Source organism: Arachis stenosperma, chromosome 9 (assembly GCF_014773155.1).
Source record: "Arachis stenosperma cultivar V10309 chromosome 9, arast.V10309.gnm1.PFL2, whole genome shotgun sequence".
NCBI classification, from domain to species: Eukaryota; Viridiplantae; Streptophyta; class Magnoliopsida; order Fabales; family Fabaceae; genus Arachis; species Arachis stenosperma.
The window spans coordinates 11,020,216-11,032,596 of record NC_080385.1 but is presented as its reverse complement, the minus strand read 5'-3'; the positions used below and the strand labels follow the sequence as shown (position 1 = coordinate 11,032,596).

General features: G+C 34.5%; 1 protein-coding gene across 1 annotated transcript; it reads right to left on the bottom strand.

Moving 5' to 3' along the window:
• Positions 1-5,796: 5,796 nt before the first annotated feature.
• LOC130949044 (uncharacterized mitochondrial protein AtMg00240-like) lies at positions 5,797-6,258 on the bottom strand. Its single transcript, XM_057877877.1, has one exon. The coding sequence runs from the start codon at positions 6,256-6,258 to the stop codon at positions 5,797-5,799; it is 462 nt and encodes a 153-aa protein (XP_057733860.1).
• Positions 6,259-12,381: the final 6,123 nt, after the last annotated feature.

Here is a 12,381-nt window from a genome sequence, read left to right as displayed (position 1 = left end):
ATAGTCAATACCACCCCAAAGCAAAATAATGTTAAAAGAATGTTTAAAAAAAGTTAAGATCAATTTCATGCATCACTTTAGAGTTTATATCAATAAGATATCTTTTCAGTTCAAGTAAGGAGAAGTTAGGAGAATGTCAAAAAAAATTAAGTAAAGGTTTTTATATTTACATTCTGTATGATTTAACATTATAGTCATTTCAATAATGAGCCACATGAGTCGTAACATAAGTAAATGAGAAGTATCTAAAAGTCACACTATTCTCGACTAACAAGAACTTTTGAAAATAATAATTGAATAACATTGCATCATCATTATTTTTATTTTAAAACGCGAAGTGGTTGGAGATATATACGATGACATCATATAAATAAATTATTGAGATATCTTTATTTTTCATCTCTCTCTCTCTGTACCATCAACAGGAATGATACAACTGAAAGCAATGTGCTATTCGATTGACTTAAAAAGACCAGTACACTGCAAGATGATTAGGACCTGGATATCAAGGACGTAGACACGGAAAGTCAAGCTCTTACTCAAATTTATATTAAGGATGGAGATAGACGATTGTTTTTATCATAATTACAAAAAGTGTGAGTTAAGATTCTCAGTGATCTTGTTTGATCATTATAAAATGATTACAATTGTGGCGTGATGTTTATTTTTGTTTTCTTTATATGATTATTTGATATGAGTAAAATTTGTTATTATTTTTTTTTTTATAGTTTAGTATGCATATCTTCCGTGTTATTATTACTAAGTCTACTTATATTTCTTAATTAATAATAATGATCATGATCAAGACTCTTATTTTTAAATAGCTTTTAAAAAAATAAAAACAAATTATTCACTTTTATACAAATTATTTTATATAAAAATTTTATTTTAAAAATTTTATAAAATTTGAATATCAACAACTAATATAATTCAAATAAAATTTAAGCCAAATTTAAAAATATTAAGGTATTATAGTTAATTATGTATTGACCTCGCATAGTAAATCTAAAAGGACATAATTTTATTTATCTTCTTTGTCCTTTCTTTTTTCCTACACTTTTTTCTTAGAATTGGCAATAAAATGGATAAGAGTGGATTTTCATCTTATCAACTCATTTTGTCCTACTTGTCTCAATATTTTTTGTGGGTAATAAAATTTTGCATCTTAATATGTTTAAGCAGATATCCGCCCTTGTAACATCTAAAATCCAACATAAAAAATTATATTTCAAAATTTATAAAACAATTATAAAAAAGTTAAAATTCAAACAACTATTGACAAAATTGGATCAAGATCTTTTAAAATAAAAAAAGTTAGTAAAATGATAAAATAAGAAGTTAATCATTTTTGAAAATACAGTGAAATACACGATTTATAAATATTATAGATTTAATAATAATTAAATGTTCACTCCATTAATTTATATTTAATTAGTGATTAAATAGGTGCGGGTAGCTGTAGATTCGGATTCGGGTAGGAATACTCTCTCGTCCTCCTCCATCGAAAGTCAACTCAACTCTCCAATTCCTTAAAGATCCACTACCACGCCCAACAGCAACACCACGCTGCAAGTAACGCCACTACCAACATCACCCATCACCATATTCTCTTTCATCGTCTTGTTCTATTTTTCTTGATTTTTACAAAATTTTGACCTACGAACAGACCAAAGAAGCAATGAGGGCATCAAGCTTTTAATATAGTAGATGATGTTAGAGTTGTAATTGGTCTTATATGAAAAATGATCAAATATTCAAAATGAAGGAAGCTAATACGTAATAGTTTGGGAATATCTCTCCAAAATACAGCATATCCAAAACAACTAAGGTCTAGTTTCTATTTGTAAAGCTTTTTTTAAAGTAATTTATTAGTTAATTTTAAAGATGATTTAAATATTCTTAGAGTTAATAAATATGCGCTATAAAAATTATGCTTGCTAAAATTATTTTTAGTATTTAAAATGATAATATAAGTTAAGAATAAGATATTAATATTTATTAATATATAAAATTATATTTTTTTACTTTAAAATATACAAATTAATTTTAAAATTATTTTTATAAATATTTTTAAAAATATTCGAGTAGTATACTCTAAACAAATAAGAAGATCAAAATATTGATGCTTCTTAAAATATTCTCTTTAGGGGTTAATTGCCAAAATCGTTCTTGAAATATTTTGGTGTTGGTAAAAATAATTCTAATTTTTAGTAGTTTTAATTATTTTATTGGTCTCTATAGTTTTACCAAATTTTTTATTAGGTTTTTACACTTTTTTTTTTTAATTAGGTTCTTGAACCAATATTTTTTTTATTAGGTCCTTCTAGACAATAAACATTACCAAAAACGTTAAGAAAGAGTGAATTTACCACTATACCCATCGTTTATTCTTAAAATCACTCAACTAGCCGCCCTTCCCTCTCATTGTTTTTTCAGCCTCAGCCGGACCACCTCATCTAAACCGACCCAGCACGCAATCTCTCTCTGCTACATCCTCCAGTATCTGCCATCGAGGTCTCTGCTTCCTCCTCCACTGTTGATACCGTCGACCGCACTGCCATAAATCCCGCTCTCGTCAAGAAGTCAGTCAAGGTTCCTTGTAATCCACTGGTATAGAAGAATAGTTTTACACTTTTACTAATAGTAGCATGTAATTTATCATTGAAATTATTCGGACAATAAATAGCTCCTTTAGTCTCCATTTGAGTAATTAGTTTAAGTTCTCTATCTTCAAGAACAAAAACAAGAATTCTTCCCCGTCTTTGTTTTAGGAAAGAGATAAAAGGAATTGGATATTAGAATATACACAAAAAAATGCAACAAAATATACAAGATTTTAATCTTCCACCAAAATCGAGCTACCAACCACAAAGCTTTGACATCTTACTTTGGTAGATTCATTTTCCCATGTAGTACATATGTTGTTCCAACACGGTAATAGACAACATGATTTACAAGATGAAAAAAAATAACTCGCCACCAAAGAATAGTCATGCTCATATTCTTTAAACGAAAACGTTGATAGGAAGCTGTAGTTCTTATCGTCCAGTAAATGAACAAAATGCATCTCAACATTTTGTACAAATTTTCAACTAGTAATCGCATAAGTGTCGGACTCTTTCTATTAGCAAATGCGTATAATAATATGCTACTGAAATGGGATATATTTAATGAAATTTTTTTGTTTCATGGTACTAATGATGAGTACATCTTCTGTTATAATTTTTATTTTGTTCAAGTCATATTATGATCAAATGTAAGTACATTGCAGTTAGATTTTGTATTAAAATGTATATAACAAAAGCAATAGAAGTCAGTCAATAATTTTTAAATATCAAACTAACAAAGACCAAAATACCATAAAAGGGTGCGGCAAAGTTGAAAGGAGTGAGAGTGGAATCGGAGAAGATGAAGGGAGAAGGAGGGGTGCAGTAGGAGTGGAAGGAATGAGGGTAGGAAACGAAGAAGCGGGAGTAGAGGAGGGAGACAGAGAGGAGAAAGACAAGTGAGAGAGTTAATTTTGTCTTTATGAAAATAGAAAGAGAGAGATAATTAGAAATTCAGAAAAAGTTAGGACATTTTCAATTTAGCAACAGAATATTTCATTAAACCATAATTTTTTATCATGGTAAAAACCTAATTTAATTAAGAAGAAGATACTGTAAAATGAGGATAAGAGTTTTGATGGATGTGTTGATGGTTAGGATATGAGAGAGGAAAAGCGAATGCGGAAAAATAAAAGAGGAAAAAGAGATGCTGGTTCATCGACGGATCTGTCATAGTTAGGGGTGGCAAACAAGTCTAAATCCGTTGGGCCGGCCTGTGTAACCCACAAAAAAAGGCAGTCCGGGCTGAAAAATTGAGATCGTCACACTTTGAAAGCCCGCTTAACCCATACCGCTTAAACTACGGGCTTTGGTGGGCCTCCCCGGAGGGCCCAGCGCTTTTTTTTGCTAGGGACATTTTTTGAAAATGTTTTAATTTAGTGTTTTGGATTATATTTTACGTTTGATTGATTATGTTTTAAACGTGTAGATGTTTAATTATATGTTTTAGATAATATTTATTTTGCTTTGGACAATATTGATTTTATTATTTTATTTTAAAAAACTTGGTTTACGATTATGTTTATTACATATTTATAATTTTAAAGACTTTAATGTTTGTGAATTTATAAATTATAATTTTTTATGTCTTTAGAAATTATAATTTTATTAAAATAGTTATGAAATTATATATATTGTTTAATATTTAATAATAAAAAAAGAGATTTGGCAGACTTGGCCCGCTAGCTCGCCGTTAGGCGGGGCGGGATGAGATTTCAGGACCACCTCATTAGGTAGGGTAGGGCGGACTAGCCCGCTAGAGGACGGATTTTTGGCAGGACGGACTTCCTTGTCTACCACCCCTAGTCATGATTGACAGAAATGCTACAGACAGTGAGTTAGAGGATGGGTGAGTGAGAGAAGAGAAGGGAGAAGGAGAGAGAAAATTAGAAAGAGATCAGTAAAGAGGGTGCCAGCCACGTTATTAATCTGCTTGTCATATAAGTTACTTCATTTTCCACATCATACTAGAACATTAACGAACCATGCCTATCTTTATAGATGGACAATTTTGACACGTTTTTTAATTAATTAAGGTTATTTTTATTGATAATAAAAATTGAGATCGTTTTTGTCGATGTCAAAATACTTTCGGGGATATTTTTGATAGTTAAGTCTTCTCTTTAGTATCATACAGGCAGACATACACACACATCAAAGTATAAACTCATGTAAAGAGTTCACTTGGCAAAGTACGATTTTCGTTTATCAAATATTCCATTATTTTGACCTCATTTTGAGTTGCTAGGTAGCTAATGGTATACCTAATCATTATTACAAACACATAAGTTTGTAAACAAAAACAAAAATAAATTTACTACTTTTTTTTCTTACACTATATACTTATCACACACACACACATAAGAAAAACTTCTATATACCATTTATGAGATCTGAATTCTGGTGCAGCTTGATGAGAGACCTACAAATCTTCCATCTTCTGCAAATTTGCTTCTTTTTGTCGCATGAAATTCATTACCTTTTTTCTTTGTCAAAAGAATTCATTACTACTTCAATTTTTTTTCTTATACAAAATCCATTGCATTATCTTTTCAGCCCAATCACATTGATTCCGCCAAAAAAACTGAAAATATGAAATAATACAAGGAGTGAGTCTATTAAAATTGGTGAGTTCAAAGAAAAATGGAAGGAAAGAACCTCACGAAGCTTGATGCAGAGGAGGGTATGTGCAACTGCTACACCTCCATCACTCCCGTATCTCACATTCTGATTGCAAAAAATTCCCAACAATATTACATTTTCAGCTATATATACTAGGTCCTAAATCAAGTTGCACAACTAATTATCTAGTTGGTATTCCACTTCAGCACTCTCTAACTGACTAATTTGACTACTATTATACATGAAGAATTGGTTTAGGTAACACCCCGTCTCAAACCAGAATCGGTGACATTCACCATTCTGAGTTTGCTGCAACATTTCTGAAACAGTGGGAGCCAATTCCTTAGTTAGCACATCAGCTGTTTGGTTAGTCGTGGTGATTGGCAGCAACTTGATTATTTGTTCTTGCCATTTATCCCTCACTACATGATAATCTATATCTATGCTATTAGTTCTCTCATGAAACACCAGATTGGTCGCAATGTGTAGTGCTGATTGGCTGTCACAGTATAACTGCAATCGGTTTGTCCAACTTTACTTGCATGTCTTCTAGAATGTAAGTAATCCACTATGCTTCCATAGTTGCCATGGCAAGAGCCCTATATTCTACTTCACACGATGACACTGCCACTATATTTTGCTTCTTACTTTTCCATGATACAATAGCTGTTCCTATGAAGAAACAATAGCTCGATATAGATCTTCTAGTGTCTGAGCATGTACCCCAGTTGCTGTCCGAGAAACCAGTGGGCTCTAAATCTGTTTGAGATGAGAACATCAATCCCAATACTGGCTCATTCTTGAGATACTTGAGTACCCTTATGGCTGCTTCAAAGTGCTTGTCAGTAGCACATTCTAAAAATTGGCTTAGTCTTCCAACTGCATATCCTATATCTGGTCTTGTGTTGGTTAGATATAACAATCTTTCAACTAGTCTTCTATACTCTGACACTGAGTTTAGAGGAGTTCCAGTACTCTTTGTTAGTTTGATGGTATATTCCATTGGAGTTGACACTGCCTTGCCTTCCATTAGCCCGTAGTCTTTGAGGAGGTCGATGTAATACTTTCTTTGACAAATTGCAATCCCCTCTTACTTCAAACTACCTCTAACTCCAAAAATAATTGTAACTCTCCAATGTCCTTGATCTTGAAGATGTCATGCAGGTGTGGTGCACGAAATTGTGATTCATATGTTATTGCATTTTGTAAAATTCATTGCTTTTTCTTTCCCTGGCAATGGCGCCAAAAAACTTGGTGTCAATGCCATGGTTCACAACTTCGCACAACTAACCAGCAAGTGCACTGGGTCGTCCAAGTAATACCTTACGTGAGTAAGGGTCGATCCCACAGAGATTGTTGGTATGAAGCAAGCTATGGTCATCTTGTAAATCTCAGTCAGGCTAATCCATGTGGTTATGGGAGATTAGATAATTAAAAGATAAATAAAATAGGATAGAAATACTTATGTAAATTAATGGTGGGAATTTCAGATAAGTGCATGGAGATGAATTGTCCCTTTTGGATCTCTGCTTTCCTACTGCCTTCCTTCAATCCTTCTTACTCCTTTCCATGGCAAGCTGTATGTAGGGTATCACCGTTGTCAATGGCTACATTCCATCCTCTCAGTGAAAAAGGTCCAAATGCTCTGTCACAGCACGGCTAATCATCTGTCGGTTCTCAATCAGGTTGGAATAGAATCCCTTGATTCTTTTGCGTCTGTCACTAACGCCCAGCCTTCAGGAGTTTGAAGCTCGTCACAGTCATTCAATCCCAAAATCCTACTCGGAATACCACAGACAAGGTTTAGACTTTCCGGATTCTCATGAATGCCGCCATCAATTCTAGCTTATACTACGAAGATTCTGATTAAGGAATCCAAGAGATATGCACCCGGTCTAAGGTAGAACGGAAGTGGTTGTCAGTCACGCGTGTTCATAGGTGAGAATGATGATGAGTGTCACGGATCATCACATTCATCAAGTTGAAGTGCAACGAATATCTTAGAATAGGAATAAAGAGAATTGAATAGAAAATAGTAGTAATTGCATTAAAACTTGAGGTACAGTAGAGCTCCACACCCTTAATCTATGGTGTGTAGAAACTCCACCGTTGAAAATACATAAGTGATGAAGATTCAGGCATGGCCGAATGGCCAGCCCCCTAAATGATCAAAAGACCGAATGGCCAAAAGATGACTAATACAATAGTAAATAGTCCTATTTATAATAAACTAGCCACTAGGGTTTACAGGAGTAAGTAATTGATGCATAAATCCACTTCCGGGGCCCACTTGGTGTATGTTTGGGCTGAGCTTGATCTATCCACGAGCTGAGGCTTCTTTTGGAGTTGAACGCTAAGTTGTAACGTGTTTTGGGCGTTCAACTCCGGGTCGTGACGTGTTTCTGGCGTTTGACTCCAGACAGCAACATGGAACTGGCGTTGAGCGCCAGTTTACGTCATCAATTCCCAAATAAAGTATGGACTATTATATATTGCTGGAAAGCTCTGAATGTATACTTTCCAACGCCGTTGAGAGAGCGCCATTTGGAGTTCTGTAGCTCCAGAAAATCCATTTTGAGTGCAGGGAGGTCAGATTCTAATAGCATCAGCAGTCCTTTGTTCGCCTCCTTATCAGAGTTTTGCTCAGGTCCCTCAATTTCAGCTAGAAATTACCTGAAATCACAGAAAAACACACAAACTCATAGTAAAGTCCAGAAATATGAATTTAACATAAAAACTAATGAAAACATCCCTAAAAGTAACTAGATCATACTAAAAACAATCTAAAAACAATGCCAAAAAGCGTATAAATTATCCGCTCATCAAGGTGCTATTTGAAGAAGGTAATTTCATTCAAATCATCTCCGGCCAATATTAAATCATCTACATAGACTAAAATAGCGGTGAATCTGCCATTAGATGACTTGGTGAAGAGATTATAATCATGTCTTGATTGAGAAAATCCAGCATTAAGCAGAGTGGTGCACAACTTGGTATTTTATTGTCTACTAGCTTGCTTCAAGCCATAAAGGGAACGATCTAATTTGCAAACCAAGTCTGGTGAGGGCAGAGCAAGTCCTTGTGGTGGGTGCATATACACTTCCTCAGCTAATTCACCATGCAAAATATCTGTGTTGACGTCCAATTGATGGACGAACCAGCCCCTCACTGTAGCAATAGTCATGAGAATTTAGGAAGGTGTTCATCTTTACCATAGGACTATATGTCTCAAAATAATCTACCCCAGCAGTTTGGGTAAATCCCTGAGCAACCACCCTGGCCTTGTGATGATCAACTGAACCATCAGGCTTCAGTTTTAGCCTAAAGACCTATTTGCATTTTAAAGCTTTCTTCCCATTAGGAAGTTTGGTAAGAGTCTAAGTTCTATTTTTTCTTAGAGCAGTCAGTTCAGAATTAATAGCCTCCTGCCAACTAGGATCACAGATGGCCTCAGCATAGCATTTTGGCTCTGTGGATTTAGGTTGAGAAGTGTGTGTGGTAGATAAAATGGTAGAAGCATCAATGGGAAGAAGGGGAAAAGGTGATTCTGACTCAAAAAACATAATTGTGGACTGATAAAAAAATTTGTTGTTTGCTCATGTAGCATGTTTTCAAAATTTTCAAAGAAAAATTGTTGAGATTCATGTGAATTAAGATCTAAATTTGAAGAACAATTGGTGTATGAATCCACGGACACATAGGGCTGGCAATTCATACCCTACCCGCAGGTACCCAACCCAGTCCAACCCGTTCGGATAGGGTAGGGTACGGTCCGGGTATGCCTACGGGTAGGGTAGGGTACGGGTTTAGGGTGTACCCTACCCTACCCGCACCTTATATATAACACATATTTTATAAAAATTAGGTATATAGTGAAGGAAGTGAAAGTTGAACCCACAACCTCCCTTAAGTAATGACTTATAATAAGTGAACAACCACTAAAACTAGTTAGTTAATTTAGTAATTTAGAATATTAGTTTTTTATTTTTTATGTTATTAATAGTATAAAATTCGAAATGATTGAATTTTATATTTACTTTGAAAAAATTTGATATTTCTGCGGGTAGGGTAGGGTAGGGTAGGGTTTAGAATTTTATGGTGCGGATAGGGTTAGGGTTGAGAGATTTTCAACCAGCGAGTAGGGTAGGGTAGAGTTTTAATAAAATTTTCAACCCGCGGGTAGGGTTAGGGTAGGGTCCAAACCCTACCCTACCCTACTCATTGCCAGCCCTACTGACACAGTAGGTATGCAATGATAATTCTCTAAATATGCAGGACGCTTTCTATCTCTTGTAGATTTCTTAATAACCTGAGATGTCTCAGATACAACACTAATGAATGGTGAATTATTCAACCTTACGGATGCAGGTAAGCATTCAGATATGTCATGCTCATGATGATATATTGGAATAATTGATTAGGTGATAGTAATGCATGAAAATACTACTATGAGATTCAGGGAATGGATCATCAAATGCATAATTGTGTAATGTGGATGGTGCAGAATTTGTGATAGTGTCATTTGTTTTTGAACTTTCCAATGAAAATGGAAATATATTTTTATAAAAAAATACATCCCTTGAGATTAATATATTTCTACTTGTTGTATCATATAAAATATACCCGTTAACAATATACACATTTTACTGCCTTTTGTTCTAATTTCGATCTATATGCTAATTTTGTTGAAGCAAATCCTAGACATCCAAACACTTTAAGGTAAGATATGTCAGGTTGTTTTTCTTTTAAAATCTCATAGGGAGAATGATTTTTCAATAACACTGGGAATTATGACATGAACTGAATGCCTTACTGCAAAATTCTAAAATTTTTTTGGCATGTTAGAATGAAACATCAAGGCTCTAGCAACTTCTAAATATGTTGATGTTTCCTTTCTACAATGCCATTTTGTTAGGAAGTTTCTACACAAGTGGTTTAGTGGATGATGCTTTTGGATGCATAGAATTTATTCAATTTAAATTCATGTCCATTATCAGTTCAGATTTTTTTAATTGTCACTCCAAATTGAGTTTCAATCATTTTGACAAAATTCTTGACTAATTCACTAGCTTCACTTTTCAATTTCATAAAATATAACCAAGTGAATCGACTTTTATCATCCACAATAGTCAAAAAATATTTAAAACCCGAAATAAAAATGGTATTGATGAGACCCCAAATGTTAATGTGTACAATATCAAAGATATTCATACTCTTAGAGATTCTTGTCATAAATGGCAACCGCTTTTGCTTTGCATAATGACAAAAATCACAAGGTTTATTACAAATTGAAAAATCTAAGTTTTTGTATTCTTTTTTCATAACAGCAATCTTATCATTTGGCAGATGTCCTAATATAAGATGCCATAGTGCACAATGCTCTATTTGTGTGTGTTGTGCAGACAGTGTAGATGCTAAAGATATGGATGTAGCTTGTGATGTAGTTTGAATAGGTGTTAGGTCCTCAAAAGTATAGAGTCTTCTCCGTTGTTCAGCTACACCAATTGTACTCTTGGTAGTCTTGTCCTGGATTTCACACTCATTTTCATCAAAAATCAGTTTGCATTTTAAATCTGCTGTTAGTTTTGATACTGATATCAAACTGAATTTAAAGTTTGGAATATAAAAGACATTCAGCAAATAAAATTAATCAGAGAACACAATCGTGCCTGCAGTATTAACTAGTGTGTTTGTGCCATCAGGCATGCTAACTAACACAGGTTGAATCGGATGTGATTTTTGAAATAAATTTTTAATATATGAAACATGATTAGTTGCTCCTAAATCGACGACCCAGGATTTGGGACTGAAAACTAAAATTGACATTATGTAAGAGATACCTTGGTTTGATGGAAGAGTTGTGGTAACAATTTGGTTTATGCTATACGTTGGGTGTGCATCTTGTTGGTTTAGGAGAGCTAGCAATGCCTCTCTTTGCTCTAAGGTGAAATATGGCTCAGATTTACCAAATTCTTCCCTTTGAGATTGGTTACTTACTTCATCATTGTTCTCTTCAGCAACCATATTATTGATCATGGCTCTATTATTCTTGAAATGAGGGAGAAAGCCATGCTTTTTGTAGCATGTGTCTGCCAAGTGGCCATTCTTGCCACAGTATGTACATTGTTTGGATCCTCGTCCAGCTTTCGCATTATTTTCATAGCCTTTTCTTCTTTCCTCTGCCTCTACCTCTTTCCCTTATGCTTCTATTACCGACATCATTTCTGGAATTGACTAGCAGCGCCTTCTTCTCTATTCCTTCATTCATGTTCAGCTATCTCTCTTATTGTAAAAGAGAGGCAAACACTGCATCCACCTTGGGTAATGGCTTCGATAACATAATCTGAGACCTTGCAGTTGAAAAATGCTCATTTAGACCTCTTAGGAACCTCACTGTCCCTGATTCTTCTTTGTAACCTATCATTATGCTCAATTCACAATTGCACTTCCCAGGGCACCTTGAGCAGCTTGGGATTGGCCGCAGATTCTCCAACTCCTCCCAAATCGACTTGAGCTTGGTGTAGTAGGTAGTCATTGACGCATCTCCTTGCTTAGTTGCAAACAATTCTTCCTCCAATTATGCTATCCTATACACATCACCATTACTGTATTTGTACCTTAATTCTTTCCACAATTCCTCAACTGAGTTTATCCACATGACGCTTTGACCAATTTCAGGGCTTAAAGAATGATTAATCCAAGAAATAATGTGTGTATTGCAATGGTCCCACGCTTCAAACAACACATCATCCTCTGCCGGCCTTTGGATTGAGCCATCAACAAATTTTATCTTGTTTTTGGATTTCAGCGCTCTCCACATGTCTGTTTTCCACTTTTGAAAATTATTTCCTACCATGGTAACTGTAACTATGGCTAATCCTGGATTTTTCCAGGATGTAAAAAATAAGGACTCATCAGGTCTAATGTTGGATTTGTCTGAGCTTTGTTTGTGTTTGACTGATTTATCGTATTGATTTGATTCACCAATGTAGCTAATGCATGTATATCTATTGAAAGAACGACAAATTTGTTCGAAGTTCCATCGCTTCTTGATCGCAAACCCTAATTTGAGATTCGAATCAATGAATCTTGTTGATGCAGATTCAAAGAGCTTCCTCCCTCGATCTCGCTGATCGAAAATGTTTGTCTATAC